Source organism: Egretta garzetta, unplaced genomic scaffold (assembly GCF_000687185.1).
Source record: "Egretta garzetta isolate BGI_Z169 unplaced genomic scaffold, ASM68718v1 scaffold828, whole genome shotgun sequence".
Lineage (NCBI taxonomy): Eukaryota > Metazoa > Chordata > Aves > Pelecaniformes > Ardeidae > Egretta > Egretta garzetta.
The window spans coordinates 409173-430497 of NW_009260636.1; the positions used below are offsets into that span (position 1 = coordinate 409173).

The 21325-nt window shown below is 44.5% G+C and overlaps 1 protein-coding gene across 1 annotated transcript in view; it reads right to left on the reverse strand.

The window, feature by feature from the left end:
* PAPLN (papilin, proteoglycan like sulfated glycoprotein) overlaps window positions 1-21325 on the reverse strand; it is a 50464-nt gene that overhangs the window by 15419 nt on the left and 13720 nt on the right. The window contains exons 3-12 of the mRNA XM_035900965.1: window positions 12064-12179; window positions 10647-10707; window positions 10271-10373; window positions 9216-9346; window positions 8744-8867; window positions 7904-7984; window positions 6512-6684; window positions 5858-5981; window positions 4648-4774; window positions 1586-1793 (exon numbers count right to left, since the gene is read on the reverse strand). Of these exons, the coding sequence (XP_035756858.1) occupies window positions 1586-1793; window positions 4648-4774; window positions 5858-5981; window positions 6512-6684; window positions 7904-7984; window positions 8744-8867; window positions 9216-9346; window positions 10271-10373; window positions 10647-10707; window positions 12064-12179 (1248 nt within the window). The remainder of the gene's footprint in view (window positions 1-1585; window positions 1794-4647; window positions 4775-5857; window positions 5982-6511; window positions 6685-7903; window positions 7985-8743; window positions 8868-9215; window positions 9347-10270; window positions 10374-10646; window positions 10708-12063; window positions 12180-21325) is intronic.

A 21325-nucleotide genomic window follows, 5' to 3' on the forward strand; every position in this document is an offset into this window, starting at 1 on the left:
ATACCTGGAACCTCATGTTATTTACTCCTGATAATAATCAGCTCAAGGTAAAGAATTCAAGGGAAGATAAGAAGATTAGGTTCTTGTATATTGCTTATCTCTTCTGCCTGAAGACCTCTGTGCTTCACTTTTATGGTGTGGAGCTATGACACAACTTCTATACTAGTAACTGGTTTGTGACATTTTTCAATGCCCTCTTAAATTCACAGTGGTGTTTCCTGGAATCCAGCCTACTTCTCCATGAATTACTAAGGTCTCTTACAGAGACCATTAACCTGGGGACTGTCTGAATTACTTTAGATGAGCTTCCCAGGTGAGTTTCAGCCACTCATTTACTAGAATGACCTTTTATCTCTAAGAGTACACAAAACACAGTTGCTTTTGAGAACCCCAGAATGAATCACTTAGGAATCAGTTTGTAAGAAACCACTTGGGGCCTTCCCCAACTACTGCTCTGACTCCTCCACCCTGAAATCATCTCAGTATTCACACCTCACATAAGAAAAAGAAAAAAAAAAAAAAAGAAAAAAAAAAGACTTTACAGTCTAGGTTATCATGCCTCAAAGTTGCTTTTTATGCTGCTGCACCACTCAAACACAGTACCACCAGAAGGTTGCAAGTCAAATGTTGCAAGCACGCATGTAAAAGAGGAAAACTCACTTGTGCTTTAGGGACCGAGTAGACACTACCTTTACCTTCTAAGCCCTTGGAAAACAAGACACCTTCTAAATGCCTGGCTGGCAACGCAAAGCACATACAAGTTGAACAGTTCCCTGTCCTGCGGATATAAATGCACACAGGCATCAAAAATGCACCACGCAGCTGCAGGAGAAGCCCTGCACTGACACACAGCAAACAGCAGGTCACCAGTGTTACAAGAGTATCTTGCTTACTGACCGTTGCGATTTTAGTGCTGCTGTCCAGGGCTGGTAATGCTGAGGCAGCAATGTGCACGGAAATAAACAGCACAGGCAGGAGCCACGAGCTCCTGTTTTAGAGAGAAGGGAGTGCTGCTGCACATCGTCAGCTGACAGACAGCAGCTCTTGTGCCTGCCCTCCACCTTGCAGAACTACAGAATCCTTAAGGTTTGAAAAGACCTCCAAGATCATCAAGTCCAACCACCAACCCAACACCACCATGCCTACTAAACCATGTCCTGAAGTGCCAACGTCTACACGTTTTTTGGACACCTCCAATGATGAAGACTCCGCCACCTTTTCTGAGCAGCCTTTACCAGGCCTCAGAAACTCAGCCAGTGCCAGATGGATCTGATAAAAATACAGGAGTGGGGAAAGGACTGGGAGACCAAAGAAGAGAGAATGTGCAATGAGAGGAGCAGGGGTGCAGGGACATGCACAGATTTGAGGAACAGGGATGTGTTTATAGGAATGCATAGCTGCTAGCTAGCTGGAGAACTTGTTTGGAGGACTTCAGGGACAATCCCTACACTTCTGCACGCCACCTATCCAGGGACACACACCTTCTCCAGTCCCAGAAAAGGAGCCTGGCTTTTTATGCCCAAGCTTTGGCAGATTGTCCCTCAATACGTGCCAAGAGGGAGTTGCCTCCCCCACACAAACTCACCTCTGACCAGGGGCCTGTGCTCCAGGTTGCACACTGTCTCATGTTGCAGGGCTGACTACTGCGAGGCTGCTGTGCGAAGGCCATGCACTCAGCATTATCCACCACCCCTTGGGAGCTCTGACCATCGAACGTCACACAGTAAACGGAGCGAGTCTGGGTGCCCCCGCCACAGGTAGCTGAGCAGGATCCCCACTCCCCCGTTTTCCACCTGCAGATCACAGAATCAAGCAAACAAATGTAAGCCCAGCTAAACTGCCCAGAGGCACAAGGGAGGTCGGTGTTGCATCCCTGTTGTAACCAGACAGGCAAAACCTCCCTTTGCTGAACAGTCAGTGGTGACCTCCCATTTGACCAAGCGCTGCCCAGCTTAATTGGCAATACAGAGCATGAGTCCCACTCCAGAGACAAATCCCCAGCTACAAAACACTTGTTTCTCTGGAAGTGCAGAGCTCTCCCAGAGGGGGAAGATTTTTCTCCATGGCTTTTGGTCTCTGGATGTCCGCAAAAACATCATGCCTGAATGGAACACCAAAGGAAAAAAGACAAAAAAAAAAAAAAAAAAAAAAAAAAAAAGAAGAAAAAAGAAAACAATCCAGATCAGCTAAAAGAAAAGCAACCCACACTGGCCTAACCACCCATTACACTCTAGTCATTATCAAGAAGAGTAAAACCAAGCCAAGCCCTCACTCTGCCTGCAAACCATGCCAGATATTCTCAGAAGTGCTTGTGAACTTTTCACTGACAGCCAGTATAAAGCTGGTTTATTCCTTCCATTGGCCAAATTCTCTAACAGCAGCACACGCAAGAAAGCCCCAAAAATTTTAAATAGATTTTGTCCTGTGTTTGGTTTCTGAAGCTGTCACAGAAATGACATATCCTTGCTAATGGAAGGGGGAACATCCACAAAACAATCTGACTGTTTGGATGCTAAAATCCCTGTCCTTGTCTACTCCTTTGTCTCAGAGCTGCCTAGGTAGCCAGGAGCACAAGTTACATGGCCTGGCTTCAGGGACAATGTGATATTTCATTCCTGACTCCAGCATGCTGCACAGTCTAAAGGCACTGGTGGTGCTGGGGGAGCGTCACTGTGATCTGCTTGTCAGCTGCTACCTCCCCTTGCATTCAGGTAAGCCCCAGCCAGGGTGTGAAGGCAGTGCATGTTTTCTCCCTTAGCCTTCCAGCTGCTTCCCTGGTCTGCCCTCACCACCCCTAAACTGAGTTTCAGCCAGCCAATTCACAATCATACCCTAGTAGAAACTCCACAGCAGACTCAGCCAAGAGAAGACATGTCATCTCCTTAAGATACCCTTCTTTACTCTTAAAGGTGCAAATGTCAGTCCCAAACTGAATGGCCTTTGCTATAAAATAAGATGTTCCCTTTGGAAAGGAACAACTACAGCAAGTAGAAGCCACTTAGAGCAATGTGGTTGCAGGGCTCAAAACAAATTCATTGATCAAGATTTTTCAGAAGCTCCGGTGGGGATAAAAAGAAACCCCAAACTGTGCTCTGCCTACTCTAAAGGAAATGTTCAGTTTTGGAAAGGTTGTATTAACTGGATGGGCTCACCTACAGCTTCCTTCAATTATGAGTCAAGACATCTTGCCTGACACTTATTTCATTTTCTTTGTAAGACAAGGTCAACCATAAGGCTTTGCCCTCAGCAGAGGGCAAACCGTTGCAAGTCCCAAGCTATTAGCAGTTTGCTGAAGGACAACTGTTTTGGTTTTGATCTGTTTTACTTCTTAGTATATATTGTAAGTGTTGTATCTGTTACATCCTTATACTCATCACAAGTATATAGGAGCTTTTCTGCCTGCCGTAGGGCCCATGCCAAATAAAGAAGAGCTTTTGAGGAATTCTGAGGCTTTTGCTATGGCACTCTGGGATCCTGGCCAATGTTTCACACTCCCAATCCATCACGCTCTCTTTTCATTTCTATTCCTTTATCTATCTTGATAAACCGAACAAAAATCTTCTAGAACATCTGTTTACTTCTCTAGCCTAATTCCAGGGAAAAAACAACTATCAGGATCAGCGGCCAAAAGCTATGAAAAAACCTGTCCCCTTCTCAGTCCCACAAGAGCCAAGTTACCAGGAGCATGCACAATCACCTAAGCAAAGCCACCAGCCAGCACCCTTCACCATCGTTTTCATTGGCAAGAATCAAAAGCAAAGCACCACCCACTGCTACCACCAGTGCCAAAGAGGAAAGCCCCGACATCCCCACAGACTTCAGTGGACAACTAGATGGAGAGCAGAAGAGAGCAGCTGCCTTCCTGTGCTTTCTATAACCTCCTTCTCCTTGTTACCTCTTTATCTGAGAGCTCCGTGCTCCACTGTGACTCCAGGCTTGCGGCAGATAGATGTAAGAAGTCCTTTATACATAGAACAAAGGATTTAAAGAACTTAAAGCACACAGCTAAAGGCTACCATGTATTCAGAAATGCTCTCAGGTTTCTAAGTGCCCTCTCATAGGCCTCCACTGCACCCACTAGATACTCAGTGAGGTACACAGTTAAGACTTCTGGTTACAGCTCTGGATGCCCACATAAGAGCCAAGTGAAGCCAACTGCAAGGTTATGTCAGCAAGGGACAAGGTGGAAACAGCTGGATAAAGGGGTTTGAAAAAGCTGGAGAACAAAAAGATTCCAGGATTCAGCCCTTTCTAAGAGCAAGGACACTGGGAATGCAGAAATTACATAAAATGACACCAGCTCTGACCTACTCCTCTTCTGTTTTCATCGGCTCCAGATGAAGAGAACAAACCCCAAAGAATCTGTTTCATATCTCCTACATGGGCTAGAAGACTATCTTCCACAATCACATGCTGGAAAGCAAATTTAATTGGTCTATACAATGAACATAGGACATAATGTGCACACAGAAATGCTCATCACAGTGTTATCACCACCCTTTGTCTTGGGCTTTCTCTAAGAAGTGAAACATTTCCTTGGAGAGCACCATGCTAGTGAGAAGGAGTAGTGAGAGAGTAATTCTTTTTCCTGGCTCCAAAAGCACCTAAGGAAGAAGTCAGAGTCCAGAAGAGGAAATAAAATCTTACCGTTTTGTCTGGGGACAAGTCTGATGGCCACATGTCCGATTATTGTCTGGTTGTGGTTTATCCCTGCACATATAGTCTGGATAAATTTCATTGTCTATGGTACAAAACACCAATCGGGATTGGAAACCTAAAGCAGAAGGAAAAGAGTATCTTAGTCAATGCAAGCCACCAACAATTAGGTTTGAAATGCACTGGTGTTGGCAAGACAAGTTCCTAAAATCATGCAGGATCCAGACCTGTGCCAGCCAAACTGGAAAAGTCAGGTCTGTCACTATATGTATGAATGTTGCCTCCCCACAGTACGAGTCCACTGGAAGGGCAAGAGAGAAAGAATAGTTCTGTGTAGCATTTTTCTGTTATTTGAGTGGACTGTGACTCACAAAGAAAGGGCCATATCTATATATTGCTCATCAAGGAACCCTGCATGGTGTGTGCAGTATACAGCAGCAGAGCTGGGGGCCTCCTCTTAGACCCAGAAGGTCAGTCTTGTGAAGACTGGGCACTGGAGAAAAACTTGCAACTCTTCACGCTTCCTACAGGATAGGAGTGTTCAGCAAAGACACTGTCAGCTCCAACAACCTCAATATGGCAAAAGCTATTGAAATGGCCATCAGCACAGAAGACCAGAAGAGGCTGATAGAAACTCCACATACTTTCAGCTGGAGGGTTTTTTTTGTTTGATAGGGTTATGTTTGGGGGGTTTTTTAGCTTAAAAATCATAACTTCACTCATGGAAGAATCTGTAAACTGAAGATGACATGACTCCCCAGGAAATCTGACAGTGTCCCTGCAGAGATGGAATCTTCCAGGCTATGTTAGAGGGGAACGATGTGACTCAGTTATGCAGGCCAGGTCATCTTGGAGAGGGCCTCTCAAGTAGTTGAAAAGGCCTGAGAAGGACATAAAGAACTGAAGCAGAACAACATAAACCAAAGGCTACCTATGAAGAGCATCAACAGATCCTAGTAACAAGTCTGAGGACTAGGACATGGAAAATAAGACAAGACAAGGCATGGGACACAGTTCTGTTATGACTCCATGTGTGACCCTCCCTTGACAAAACCTTAGCTGCCCCCCTTGAAGATACCTGTGGTGTCTTCCAGCAGGAGACTGCTGGAAGCAGCTGCAGAGGGCAGCATGCAGACACACTGCCTTCAGTGTGTGGGTATAAACCCCATGGCAGCCCAGAGACCAGGTCCTGTCCCCTTACCTCCTCCACACTCAGAGCTGCACTCACTCCAGGAACCATAGCTCCAGCTGTAGCCTGAGGCCTGTCCTTGCACGGGCAGGTAGTACTCATACTGTACCCCTGGGTTTGGCTCCTGGCTAATGAGCTGTGAAAGCATGGGATAAAGTCAGAGAAACAACAGCAGCAGCACTTTTCACTTCTCAGCATTTCCCCACCGTGTCTGAGGGTTCAAGCTGACCTCCTTCTCTCCTGTTCAAGGAGCACTTATTCTCTATGCTGCATTTTCTCCTTGCCTTCTGTGCTACTCTAGAGAGCATTAGAGGTGCATTCATCCCTCTCAGAGACAGAAGATCCAGCTGCTCCTGTAACAGCCCTTGCCTGGCCTGCAACACACTATAACAAGCAGTGCCCTAGAGCCTGTCCTTGCCTCAACCCTGTTCGGTGCTGACTTGTCTCTCCCTTAAAGTCAGAGTCCAAGGGAATAGGCAGGAAGCCAACATCAAGCCTTGCCCTGCTCCTTTCCAGGCACAGAACCAGAGCCCCCTGGGGGCCATGTCCCTTCTCCAGTCTTCCCCACGTGATCCCCACCAACTCATTCCCAACTGCTCAAAGCAAGGGCTGCCACACAAAACGAGAGAGCAAGAGCATCGGCGGGGGGCAGGCACAGCCACTTACCTCAATGACAAGGGGTTCTGTGGTGGGGCCCCTGGCACGGAGGAGCTCTGGGGCCAGATCACCCTCCGAGCCACGGTCATAGTGCATAACTGTGCTAGCCACATGCAGCGCTCGGCTGAAGTCAATCGTCCAGTGCCCGTTCAGATAGTACTCCCCTCGCACGTTCTTAACCGCTGGACAAACCCAGGCGCCAGAGAAGAAAAGGCAGTAAATTAACACACCTATAACCTGATACCTGGCTCCAGATACCACAAGACAGGGCCTGCTCTCAGCTCTGACATTTGAACCCCAGCTCCTTTATATCAGTATTGCAACCCTTTAAAGCATGGCAACAACCTAATATGGCAGCATCTACCAACACAGCATAAATTCATACATCAAAAGAGGACCATAAGAACTCAACAGGGATGCTCCTCACTGCCACACCTATGATGCACTCAACACTGCATCACAGGTGTGGCAAAAAAATGAGACCATCATCCTCCAACAGTGCTGTCCCCCCTGGTATGCTCTCTTGCCAGAAGCTGCTCCACATTCAGTCAGTGGTTCTTACCAGCTTTGCTGCAGACCAAGCACTTTTTTTGCTGCGCAACCAAATGCCTCCAGTGTATTCCACCCCTGTCTCTGCATTCCCCACTGTTAGTCACTGAGGCACAGCCTATGTCAGCCTATGTCCCGCTTGCTGTTAAGATGTGGGATTCACACCCCACTGCCTCTACACCACTTTCCTGTTCATCAGACATTCTATTCAGCAGACAAAGACTGGTGCTGCATCCTCTTTTCTACAAAGGAAAACCACCAGACTGATTTGTCCAAAGCATTGGGCAATGGAGGAGTCAGAAAGAAGAATTGTATTTGCTTTCTCCACTGGAATTTCCTCAGCCTTGCCCAGAAAGCTAGGTGAGGACACTTCCCCTTCCCTCCTTTGTGCCCTCTGCAGCATGTCCGGAGTTTGAGGTCGTACAGACAAATACCCAAAAGATATCTATGGGGAAAAGAAGCTCATCCCAAACTTCTGGGTGACAGGAGGAGTTAGGGCTTACATCCACAAAGCAAACAGCAAAACTCATAGTGAAATTTTGCTTTATCAGCTAGACCCCATGTAACCTCCAGGCAGGAAGTGTGAACATGGTTTGGATCTTTTTATTCCCCACCCAACAAAAAAAATCACCACAGGAAAGAAAATGAGGTAAACCTGAAGGCCAGAGTTGAGCATCACTAACACTTCAAGGATACTCAATATTCAGGTCCTGATTTTCAGAGAGTTTTTCCCTCTGCCATATCAAGCCCTCACGGTAAACATCCCAAAGCCCAGTACACCTGAAAACCAAATTTTAACATAATGGCTGGAATCCAGATGGACTGAAACACAGGTTCTGACATCAGCCTTACCCAGAAAGTTCCTGCTGGGCATAACCTCCTTAATTTGGATGCTTGTGGCTCCCACAGGGATGATGAAGATTTGATTGTACCCTGAAAAAAAAAGGAAGGGTTTATTCAATATCTGTCTGTGGATGCCACACAGTCACTCTTCTGTGCCAAAGATGTTCCTAGTTTTCCTGGCCTGAACAACTGGATGAGCTTTTTGATGGTCATTTGAAGCATTTTAGCTGTCACTTTACCTGCATTCTGAATAGCTTCACCCAAACTATCCACAGGTCTGTCCATGTGTAAAAAGTTCCAACTATACCTCAGAAAAGTAAGCACAGGGGTCAGTCCAATGTCCATTTTTTACATTTTAAAATATTTTGAATTTTGCCAAGTATCATACTGCAGCTCAACACACAGAGATTTGACCACAAGTGCAGTTGCTATCTTGAAATGACTCAAAATTGGCCAGACACAGAAGATGCAGTCCCATTTCTAGCCTCGCACCAGTCCTGGTGGGGCTGTCAAGACACTGGACAGGGGAACAGTCTTATGAAGGAGGTATATAACTATGTTCATATGGTACATCTACAGCACCTGCTGGAGACTGAGCGGGGAAAGACACCATCAACATGGCAAGTACCTCCGTCTGTACTGAGGTTAAGGAAGTAATTCCCAGGATAAGGGCATTTTCTGGTGCTAAAACAGCTAAAGAACCACACGCCATACAGACGTTTCAAGTGAACATTCAAGCCTGCCTACAACAATCGTGGGAGCAGGTGTCTCCGCTAGCCAGTGCAGGAACTTGAGCCCAGGTTTGACTCTTCACTTTTCACCTTCCCAAACTACCTAGATCATTTGTACCTTTGGGGAGGCTGGGCACGTCAAAAGTGCCCTTCACACCGTAGCAGGTGCTGCCATCTCCTCCACACTGCAGGCACTTGTCCTCCTTCTTGGCAGATTCCAACATGTTATCACAGCCAACAGCCTGTCAGGGCACAGGAGCATCAGTATGAATAAACCGTAATGACAGAGGAAAGAAAGAAAAAATGGACAAATGCTGGACTGGTCTAATGAGAAAGCCTGAATCTACAGAGTCTGAGAAGTCAGGATAGGGCAGGGAAGGAGTTGTCGGAGAAAGGACAGAGTTGGTATTCTTCTATTTCACATTTAGAGACAAAAAGATAAATGTTGTCCACATGCTCCTCAGCACACCTTGGAGACTGAACAATTCTCCTTTTCTGGTGCTGTTATGAAAGGCCAAGTAGAACAAAGGGAAGCAACAGAAAGGCCAACACTTGCAATGGTAAATGAAGGAAGCAACAAGATGACTGACCCGACAAGTTCCCTCCACACAGATGTCCCGCTTGCCAGGTTCACAGGTAGTCCCATCTACCACTGCTTCCTTGTGCCTGTAGTAGAAGTTTTCTCCCTTGGGAATACAGTTCAACTCACACTTATTAGGTGCTGGTAGGAGAGAAAAACCAAACATTATGTAGTATGGCTAATAGCCTGATGATGCGTCAGGAGCCTGGTTTTAGATCACAGGAGCAGAGACAAGGGGTGGGCTGATATTAAATGGCAGGTATTGAAGAAATTTCCAGCTCACAAACTTCTGGGGGATGGAAAAATACCCCAGCAAAGCCTCCCTGTATGCAACCATTTCCTTGGGCACCTTGGCTGGCCGGGGGGTGGGGGATGTTGGGCCAGGTAGGTATTTGGTTATTCCTTAGTAGGACTGTTCTTATGCTCCCTTGGAGTACAAGGCTTTCTAGAATGATAACAAGTGCTGATACAGAACACAAGAGACCTGTTATCTTAACAGCCAACAAACAAAACTTTAAACCCATCTTGAAATCCCTCATTATTTGTTAAACCATGGTGAATGATAACATCAAAGCTCAGAGCAAGGGCCTCTGGTTCCTACACCTGCCTTCTGAGCTGGTTCCTCAAGAAAGCATAGGCCAATTGAAAGAGATGTTATATTTTCTGAAGCACTCATCAATTATACACATTTCTTTTTCCTGTGCCCTGCTAATATTCTTTTGCCAATATTGAAAAACACAGCAGAGCTTCTGCTTCTCTAATACTTTAGGACCTAGCTGCAACCAGATCTAGCTTTCTTGAGCAATGTTTCTGAAAGAATGACTGTTACAAGAGACAACTGTGTATTGCTGCAACAGGAGCTGCCTCTTGGCCCATGCATCCAGTGTCTTCATGAGAGCAGTATTTTGCTGTTGGCAAAAAGACTTTTTCCATGCCACCCCCTGCTCCCTGACTCCAGCTAAGGAAACACTCTATGAGGATACTACAGTCAAAACCATTACAGTCACTTCAAAACATACTGTTGATAGTTAGGGATGAAGTGTAATGCTACATGTTTATCATTACCTCCGTAATATGGAAGCCACCTGTATTTCTTTCCTTGGAATTCTGTTCCATCAAACTCTGCACATTGCTCTGCCCGGAAATCCAGGGAGCCTTCTGGGCAGCTCTGTTTGGAGGAGAAAATGTTTGTATTGGGCCGTTATAAAAAGGAGGAGAATTAAGTGTACAACAAAAAATTGGGTTTTATTTGTTACTGCTCCCACATAAAATCAGTGGCATAAATTCAATATGCTTTCGGAGGAGTACAGTTGATGAACTGCATTCACTAGTGATGCCAGAGAAAGATAAATTACTAGTGACGTATTACTTCTGGACAAGCATGTTTGTCTGGGGAGAAGGAGCAACAGGCAAGCAAAACCGAAAAAACAGAGCACTCTACCTGAATGTTGCATGACCGATAGCTTCGAGTTGGTCCAACACAACTGGAAGCACCTTCTGTCCTGAAAGACAGAAGACCAACATGAAAAACTCTGATGAATGTACACGCCAGAAAATCATCTCATGGCAGACATTACAAATCACCTTCACATTGAGCGTATCACCCTCACACAGTTTCCTGAAACAGCAAAATAACTAAAATGCACTTCTTTCCCACTAAAGCAAGCTGGCATCTTCTAGTACCATTTTGTGCTACAGTTTGCTTTCTGGCATGAATGAGACACATGCCATGAACAATTGCAGTATAGCTCTTCAGGGTCACGTTTCAACTAAATAATGGAAGCAGAGCTTTTAGTCCTTTGTCCACCAGCGAAGAGTTGAGGTGTCCTTACCAGAGTCAGAAAACATGTTAAGAGCAGCAGGAGGGTAGTGGCCAATTCAGAATAGGTATGCACATCATCTATCATGCCATTCATGTGCACACTATGCCCATTAGTAGGAAGAGCTAAACATGCCTGTGGAAAGTGTGCAACACCCTTGTTCCAGTCATGACTCCAGCTGAGAATTATGGAGAGTAAGAGTTATGGAAAGAGCCAACCAATGTCTAATATCTCAGCACTCCTACAATTGAGAGACAGGCCCCTGGGGACTCTGGAATAACACACAGGTGTATACCATAACAGGCAGCTTTCAAAAGAGGCCTTTCTTTATTCTGGGTGGGAAGAAGCAGTCCTCTATAAGTCTGGATTCTTCTACTAAAAAAAACCAAAAAACAACCAAACCCTTTAATTTTTCTAAACATAAAGAGGCTGGTTTTTTTAGGATATTATTTGGAGTCTGGCTTTTTTTTTTTTTTTCCCCTTTTCTTTCTTTTTCTCCACAACAGGATCTCTCAGGTTCATCATTCCCAACAGGTGCGGTCCCGGTCATCGTCCTCACTGCATCTAACCCAGCTGCAAATGAGATGGCACAGCGTTACTACTGCCTGAGCCAAGTCCACTCTTCCATATCTTCTGGGGTAATTTACCTTCCAGGGAATCATAAGCCTGAGAAAATCTTGGCACAGTCACCGGCTCTTGGGAGAGAAACCTACTGCTCTGGACTCTTCTCCTTCTCGCCCAGGGCTGCTGCGCTAGACCTGACTGAAGAGCTGCTGCCATACCAATCACCTGATTGTACAGCCTCAGATCTCAGAGAGAAACCACTGCCAAAGCAAGGATGCGTTGAAGAGAGCGTTATTCAAGACAGCAGAGATGAGACTGGAGCTGAGGATCATCTCAAAGTGGAGTCAGGTGACTTTATTCCCCTGGAATCAAACACTAGGTTGTTTTTGTTCTGGGTGTATATTGGAACATAACTGCAGGAGGTCAGTAACAGAAAAACATATTCAAAGAAAGGAAAAGGAAGTTAGTCCTCACCTTTGGGAATAGCAGCGCCGTTGCCGAAAGCTGACTCCACCGCCACAGCTCCGACTGCACTTGCCCCATTCACCCCAGCTCCCCCAGACATCAATCTGCCGTTTCATCCGTCGACCCTGTGGTTAAAAAACCCCACAGACATATCAAATGGACAGGGCAACACAGGAAAGAAACAAGGAAAATGAAGCAGAGCTCCTACGTGTTCTCTTGCAAAAGAGACTGTCTTGCTGGGCTTTGTTCCTACTATGAAAAGTGGCAGAGAATAATACATCAGAAATGTCAAGCCTCTAATGTCTAGGAGTATTAGCTTCCTGAAGCCACGCAGCACATCCAGCTTCATCATCTCCCTTAAACGGCTACTGTTTGTCTGTTCCCAGAATCTCAGCACTTTTGAATAACCATCTGAAAGAGAATAACATCTCTCTCTCAACCAGGCAGCAAAGACAAATCATTACTTCATGGACTATGAGCACTGTCACTCCACACCAGAGCCACAGAGCCACTTAATCCCAAATCCTTGGCTCCAAGCCAGACATTTAAGAGAAATAAAGGAGTAAGGAAACCCCCAGAACATACTTCTTTTACTGCAACAAAATTCCATACACGGACCTTCCCCTCCCTGCCCCCCACAACTGTGTCAGATGATGTGGTCAAAGTCTGGGCAATCATTAGCTACAGAATTAATTAATTTTGTGTTTAGAAAGTCTGAATGGATACTGACATTAAGAGAAATAAGAATAACAATATAGACAAGAAGTTACTGGTGCAACAGAACCAAACAAAATGCATTAGAAGCACATGAAATAACACATATTTTCAGGAAAAACACAGCTGGTGGGATCAACATACAGCAGGACATGGGGTGCAAGATGCAAGAGGATTAATTCCACTTGGGAAAAGAAGGTGAATGCAGGGTTACACAGGGAATGATGCTGTAAAAACAGGGTTTGCTGTGCAGCTGCACCTGTAAGGCAGCTTATGCGTATATTATACAGCTGAGAAGGTAATGCATATCATTTGGGCACTTAGACATTTGGGGTAGTGAAGAGTGGGCAGGCAGAGAAACAAAAGGTAAAAAATTACTGAGATGTGCGATGTAGTCTAATTCCCTTCCACACACACAGTATCCCACCAAATCTACATAACCCCTGGGTCTGGGTCCCAATCCGTCATCTAGTTTCACACAGCCCCTTTTGAGCTGAACACAGCACCCCACTCTCCCATCCTCTATGTTTCCCTGCTTGTGCTCTGTTTCCATTCCTTCCTGTTGCTTGTCCTGCACCCTCACATAAGCTACTCCCTGGTGATCACCCAGTGAGTAATCGCCATCATAAGGGTTTTCCACTGGAGTGGAGGAACATCCCAGAAATGGAGAATTTCACCATAGCAGGGATACTAACCCCAATTAGCAAGCACTTTCCACCCACACAAGTCTCTTTCCAAGGCCTGCAGAGAAGGCACAAGCTCCTCACTTTAAGAGCATAATTTTCATTTCCGTTAACCGATAACTGCTTTTTCATAAGATATCCAGGTGTCTGCTAGAAATCAGAGCTGGCCTAATAAATTTTTCAGTGAATCCAACTCAGGCAAGATGCATGGGTTAATCCTCCCTTGTCATTTAAACAGTTTTGGTAATTTTCTATGCATACTCCCTGCCTGACCCTATGTCCCTGAGTTACAGTCTTGTTTCTTTCTTTCACCCTCTTTTAAGGAATAATTCCCCGCTGCTGGCAAAACAACAGAGATATTAACCAATCATATTTATCCACTTACTGTCAAATTACCCACAACTATCTAGCTGCAGAGTCACCCCAAATTCTTCCTATTACCTGTATTGCTCTAATGTGAACCATTTTCTTCTTAGCCCATGCTATTTGATTTACTTCACACAAGTTTTGTGCAATTCTTTCTAACACCTCTGCAAGCAAAATCCTTCAGGACAAGTTTTCTGGTTCAGATTAACACTGTTTGCCTTCACCCTGCTCACTCAATGGCACTACCCAGGTTACAGCCACTTCTACATACCTTCTCTCTGCCAAGTCAACATCTCCCTGACCCCTCGCCAAACCCTTCTCCTACTCTTCCATTCCAGATAGTGAGCTCAGCGTTTGCCTTTTGCATTCTCATTTGCCTTTCCGGGAGTAATCCCATCAATAGATTTTCAGCTTTCAGCAAGGCATCTTATTTTCCCAAGCGTTTCTTTCAGATACCTAATTCCTCACCCTGTAATCCCTCCTCCCTTACTATCAATAGAATGAAACATGCTACCACTCTGTTTCTCTGCAGTCTTATTCCCCTCTACCAGCTGACTGATTTAGGAGCGGTATTAGCTCACCCTGGAAACAAGGGGCCTTTCAGTCAGCATAAGGGAGAAAACACGTAGATAAAAATCCAAAGGAAGAGCATTTGAAAGTCAGATTACTGGAAGGCAATTAGGATAGAAAGCCCTTCCCTGACACACACCCCAACCTGATAAATATTCCAATATCCCTCCTACAGAAGTAGCATTCTTTATTCCTTCTGTAGGGAGCAAAATCTGCACAACTCTTTGTTGCAAGGTTTATGTGTCTGCAGAGTGCAGGAACAATCATTTTCTCACTATCTCTCCATTTATGTATAGCCCAAAAGGAGCATCAGCCAGAAGAATCCTCCCAAAGCCGTACAGTGTTAGAGAGACATTTTAATAGGGGCCAAACTCCAACATTCAGAAATCTGTGCACCATCCTCATTACTTCAGTAACTGCATGCATGTGTATGCAGGCAAATATAAAGCTGCATGTTTATAACAAATAGAAATCTATGATTACATGATCCGATGACAAGATGTTTTTAGATGCTATCAGCTACTTTCTGTTCCCAAAGCCTCTTTCTGCTGTCTTCAGACTCTGTAAAGCTTTTATCTGTTGGCAGCCAGGATGACTAAATCCCAGTCCTTCCTGGACCCCTGAACTAACAATCTACAAACTTCATCACTGTTACAAATTCACTTGGCTCCATTCCCCCTTTGCTTCGGCCTAACACACACATGACAACGCAGTTCCTTTATCTGCAATAGGTATACATTTTAATGTTTCAGGAAAAGCCAGAGAAAGGGTACAACCAGTCAGTTAATGCCCAACTGCTCTATCTAGTTTTATTACCCGTTAAGACAACAGAAATGCCTATCTTCTGGGGATATTGATGGTGCGCGTGACCCTGGCATCACATGCTCTCACAGTGCTCATTGGTAAGCAGGCTGCTGTGGTATAAAAGTTTAGAAGGCCAGTGATTTCATTTTTATGAACACTGCGTTGCTTTCATCAGTTCCTCGATAGATGCATTGCTGCTGTAGTTGCAGCATCTGCTGTGATCAGGCCAACTGTATAGGATATAACTGGCAAGTAAAAAAGCTATGCCTCTGAGTCACTAGAGCTCCAGACTTTGCCTTAAAGACAATTCCAGTATGTATCAGACACAAACAAAAGAATTCTGGAAAAGGGCCCTAGATAGCATAATATATACCATATAATATTTATTTTTATATATGAAACATGCACTGGAAGAGGAGTTATAAATGGGACTCAACTCGGAAAGACAGCAAATGTTGGCAGTACGTAGAAACACTAAAAAGGGTCCTTTGAAAGACTTCTCAGTCAGTCTGATGAGATGGATAGGAAACTAAACATGGGAAGAGGACTGTGCTTCCCAGACAGATGCATTGCAGGCATGCAGTGATCCACCAAGTTCATATAACCAAAAGTGGACTAGCAATTCAGCATGAATAATTTCCTAGTGCCTTGTTGCAACTCAAATGCAACTCAAATACTAGCAAGCTATCAAAGCAAACATAAATTTACTATACAGTCCAAAGTCAGCAGTGAAGGTCTGCAGTCACAGGTCCAAACAACCTAAATCCCAGCCAAGTTCTTACCCACGGTGTTTCCCTTACTGCTTGGGTCTTTGAGGGTCTAGAATGGTCAACCTGAATTATTCTGTGATTCTTTCTGCTGCCTTTCCAGACTGACAAGCAGCAACAAAACATCGTGTTACACCACTCTATCAGTTGCTGCTCAAAGCACATAGTTACTGATATCCACCCTGTGCCTGAGAGATTTTGAACAATGCTAGCACTTGCTTTTAGCTCAGCAGGTCACATAGCTTTGCTCCACTGAGATGCAATTGAAGCACCTTTTTGACACTGAAAATTTTTTACTGTGATTTCTTGAACTGCAACACATAGTTACTAGACTCCATTTAAATATGATACAAATCTTGGTGCCAACACCAAGGAAATAGTGGGAAATCCTTGACACTGGAAGTTGGCTACAAAGTCCTGTATGATTGTTACCCACTGAAAATAGATATTGCTGTCAATAATGAGAAATGCAAGGTTGATTCCCCAGGTGTCACTGTTACTTTATGCAGTATTTCTATGGCTTAAAACTATAGTAAAAATCAGATTCTCTTTAACCTTTCTTAATATTTCTCAAATATTACTACATCTTTTTTTTTGACAAATGTCTGCTTACTGAGGTTTACAGTTTCTGACATAAGGTTATGTTCATTTTGACACACCCCTGAACTGTAGCCCCATTGATGACACAGGTGTGAAAGAAGGATGAAAACCAAATACTTTACAAAAGAAGGTTACCACCATAGTAATTTATTCTGTAGTCATTTCATTGCCAAAATCTTGGCAAGTAAACAGTCTCCAGTGAAAAATGCAGCTTTGCTAAGCTTGAATTATAATTGCTTAGAGAAAAGTTAATTGCTTAGAGAAAAGTTAATAAGGGATGGGGAAAAAAAAAACAAAAAAAAAAAAAAAACAAAAAAAAAAACTGTCAAGGGGCCCTGAGGGCTGGCGGCTCCCTGTGGGCTGGGAGCCAGTAGCACAGGGGCCTCCCGCAGTGCCAGGGCAAGCCAGGGAGCAGGGCAGGCAGGGGGACAGCCCCAGCCCTGGGAATTGGGTAGCTCTGGACAAAGCCAGGGCAGGACATGGGACTGCAGATAGGCCTGGCTTGTAAAAAAAAAAAACAAAAAAAAAAACTGTCAAGGTGCCCTGAGGGCTGGCTGCTCCCTGTGGGCTGGGAGCCAGTAGCACAGGGGCCTCCCGCAGTGCCAGGGCAAGCCAGGGAGCAGGGCAGGCAGGGGGACAGCCCCAGCCCTGGGAATTGGGTAGCTCTGGACAAAGCCAGGGCAGGACATGGGACTGCAGATAGGCCTGGCTTGTCAGGGCCCATGGCTGGGCAGGGCAGGGCTGTTTTGAGCTGAAGACCAGCCCTGCTGAGGCATCGCTGAGGAAGGGGCTGATGGCCCTGGGTGGCTGCAATGGGTTCCTGTGCTGTGGGTGGCTGAGGCCAGTCAGGGCCAGTAAAGCCCAGTAGTGCCCTCAGGGCCCTGACAAAAACAACCCACATGCAGTGTATTCTTAGTCCATGTGCTTTTCAGGACATGAACCGTTTCCTTTTCCTTTCTATATCCAGAAGATCTACCCAGTACTACAATGACGATCACCTATAATGTTTCCATATAGTTAAGCCCTGCAAGACATACAGCATTCAATGCTCACACTTAATTGAAAGGGACCTGAAAACATTCAGCGTATCTCACACATTTATAATGTAGATAGATGCTACTATTCCAATAGATGCATTTTCAAGATAAATGCATCTGCAACCGGCTATGCTATTAGCCGAAAATGCAACAAAAAACAAGCGAATGAATCAGACCCACATCAGCAAAGCACTTTTTATAATTCTGTCTTAACCATTGATCTTGGCTCAGACACAGCAGGCTTGCAAAGAGCTTTGAAGGTGAAGAATGCCAAGTACCATTTTTATGAATAATGAATAAGCAATCAAAGAATTGCATTTGAGCAAAACTAGAAAAACAAGAATGAAAGCGAACAAGATGGTGACAGCAGGAAGCGAAATACAAAATGGTACAGAAGAAGAGGGTATCTTATTAAGACAAACTGTTTCACAAAGAGAAGAAAAAAACCCAAGGCTTCATTAGTTTTAATGGCTTGTGGGTTTTATGCTCACTGTGTGTATCTCCTTTCATTCCCCACTACCACCCTAGCCATGGCTTGTTAGCATATGCCCTCTAACAAACCCACTAAAATCCATCATTTCCCTTACATCTTCAGCTCCCCAAAACACTTCAGGTTCTCCCTACGTCACTTAACCCACTCCCTCATTGTTCCCAACTCCTTCCCACCTTCTCTGTGTTTACCTCCCCCCAGGACTCCTCGCTCTTCTACCTCTTTCTGGGCTGTCCCACCATATACGTGGCTCCTTCCATATCCCCTGCTTTCCTGTCAGTGGGGCAGGACACGGTGCGGAACCAGGTACCAGCTGTCCACCAGGGCTGTGCTAGCTTGCTGGCTAGTGGGCAGAGCAGATAAGTTGCTTTTCAGAAATGGAAAGCCGCCTAGAAACTCTGGGTGGCCTGAAGGGCCTGACTAGGGCATAAAAAACAGCTCTCTAAAAACATAGAGCCATTGCAGAGAAGTCAAATTAATTCTTGAAATCCTTGTGGAGGAAACTGGGGACATTCAGAAAACTCCACAAAGAGGGGAATTGTGAGAAAACTTTATGACCCCAAACTTATTTGGAAAAGTGGACAAAACACGCAGTATGAAATCACCAGAAGTTGTTTATCCAAGGGACCTAACAGGAACTCAAGGCTGAAATGGATAAACTGTTACATACTAGCCCACAACCCTCTCAGCTAAAACCACTTTGGCATCTGATTTTTGGAAAGTGGAAAATCTGACACAAGTTTACAAAAGGATCCCACGGGAACCCAAGGAACTGTACACCCACATAGAGTAAAACTGACATCTACTGATAAATTAATAGAAATGATAAAGAACAGAATTAGCAGGCACCTACATAAATACAGTATATTTGGGAAAAAGTCAACAAGGGTTTTTTTAAAGGCAAATCCTTCTAAGACTATTGTGGTTCTTTTGGAGATTCACAGACATGTCACAAGGGTAACCTGTCAGATACACTCAGATTCCTGAAAAGCTTTCAACAAAATCCTTTGCCTAAAGCTTTGAAAGCAGCTAAGCAGCCAGAAGGAAAGTCCTTGAATGGATGATGAGCAGGTGGCCCAAAGACAAAAACAGAGGTAGGAGTGAAATCTCCATCCACTGCGAGAACTGACATTAGCAGCAGAATTCCATGAGGAACCTGAACTCCTCAACACATTTATCAGTTACACCAAAAGCACAGAAGTAACAAAGGTAGCTGATGAGACAGACTGCAAAGAGCTATGGAAGGACATTACAGTATAAGTGACTTCTCACTAAAATTACAGTTGAGATTTCATGTAGGTAACTTAGGTGATGCACAGGAGAAAACACAAATCTTATCCTAACAAATAAATTTATTACATATGGCGTGGGACATGGTTTAGTGGTGGGATGGCAGGGTTAGGTTAAAGGTTGGACTCGATCTCAAAGGTATTTTCCAACCAAAGTGATTCTATGATTCTATCTTTACCACTCAACAGCAGGAGCTTGGTGTTATGATAGAAATGCTCTGATGCTAGAAGTCTACTTGGCTTCAAGGAGACGCTGACCAAATTGAGGGAAGAGAAACAGAGACATCTCCAGCTCAAGGGGTTCATAAACTACAAACAACTGGAGACTGGAAGCGTATTGGGGGAAATTGTACTTACTTACCAATATTTTTATAGTTTTTTCTAGAAATGTGTTTGTAACAAAGCTGGAGATAGGATATAGGGCAAAATGAACTGGTCCTACCCAGCACAATTACTCTCATGCATTTTTTCTACCTTTCCCTCAATAGGAACATTAATAAAATCTCTCTTTTTCTCCCTCAGGACATCTGGTTAAGGGTTTCAGAAGTTTAGTCAATAGATTATGTTTAAACAATAACAATGTTCATTTATTTAGAAGAAAATAAAACCAGCACTTTAACCTAGAAATGCAGACCCATAGAAAGCAATACTGTCCAGATGAGGTATATTTGAATACGATTTATGCTAAGCCTCAGACCATCCTTCACTTTAAGCACACCTGCAGTACAATCTAGGAGCACATATAAGCATTGGACATAATCTAACTATCAGCTAAAGCCTACAGATCATAGAAGATTGAATGAAACTCTTCCCCTGATACTTTTCCTTGAAATAGTCCCATAGTATGGGCAGATAAGACATTTCCAAACTGAAAAGAAAGAATTCCAAATGAAAAAATTTGCCAACATGAAATCACACTTGTAAAAAAGAAATTGAGCCAGAGAGAAATCTGGTGAGTGTCATGTTTCCTCAACATAAAGCAAACCCAAAGCTCACAATCCATACACACAATCATGCTAAATACATGCATGCAACACTAATAGAAGAGTTACTCACATAGAAAACCTGCAGAATTTATTTTCTCTAAATCACCAGAAACACTATTCTGTCAGCAGTAGCAGTAATGGGCAGGGCTCAGGCAGTTTTACATCATTTCATCCTTCTCTGAAAACATGGGAGGAATCGTGACAAAAACACTTGAACCTGACATTTTCCATTATTGCCACTGTTCACAGCCTTCCTAGAAGCAATGACAGTATGGCCTGAAACTGCACTGGACTCTTCTGCCTCTGTTCTGCATTAACAGCTAGGGTATAAGATGGAGACATCCATATATAACATGGAGAGACATCTTTGTTTTGTGTTTGTATAGCCCCTAAACAACTCCTCCTGACCATCCAGCTGCAGTTTCTAGTACTACCACAGTGCAAACAATAAAGGAGCTACAAGTAATGGGTGCCCTCCTTTTCCAGATCCTTCAAAGCCCAGTGAAAAGGGACAGATACCGCAGGTGCTGTATGGTAAGACCCTCTCCATATTCTAGCAGAAAAAAAGGGAAGAAGAATCTAGTGGGTCCCACCAAGGCTGGAGCACTGGGCAGGAAATTCTCAGCAGCCAGTGGCTTTGACAAACAGGAGCCCCTCTCTTGCTTCTTAATGCTGCCTGCCACCTCTGGCAGATAAACCAGCCGCTCTCAGACTGCGAGCAGAGAGAAGATGTAGGCAATAGCCTCAGCTGCTCTTAAAGTCTCAGCCCTGTCAACATTTCTGCCCTTATTCTGCTTGCTGCTTTCCCTAGCCTAACAATCAATGAAGTAAAAAAAAAGTTCAGCTACTCCGCTGCAAAAGTAGAAGAGATGAAAAACAGCAGGCATCAATCTACACCCTTTAATCACAACCGGACATGAATCCCTGTAGATCCATCCCCATCCTTGTGTAAGCCTGCAGTTTAC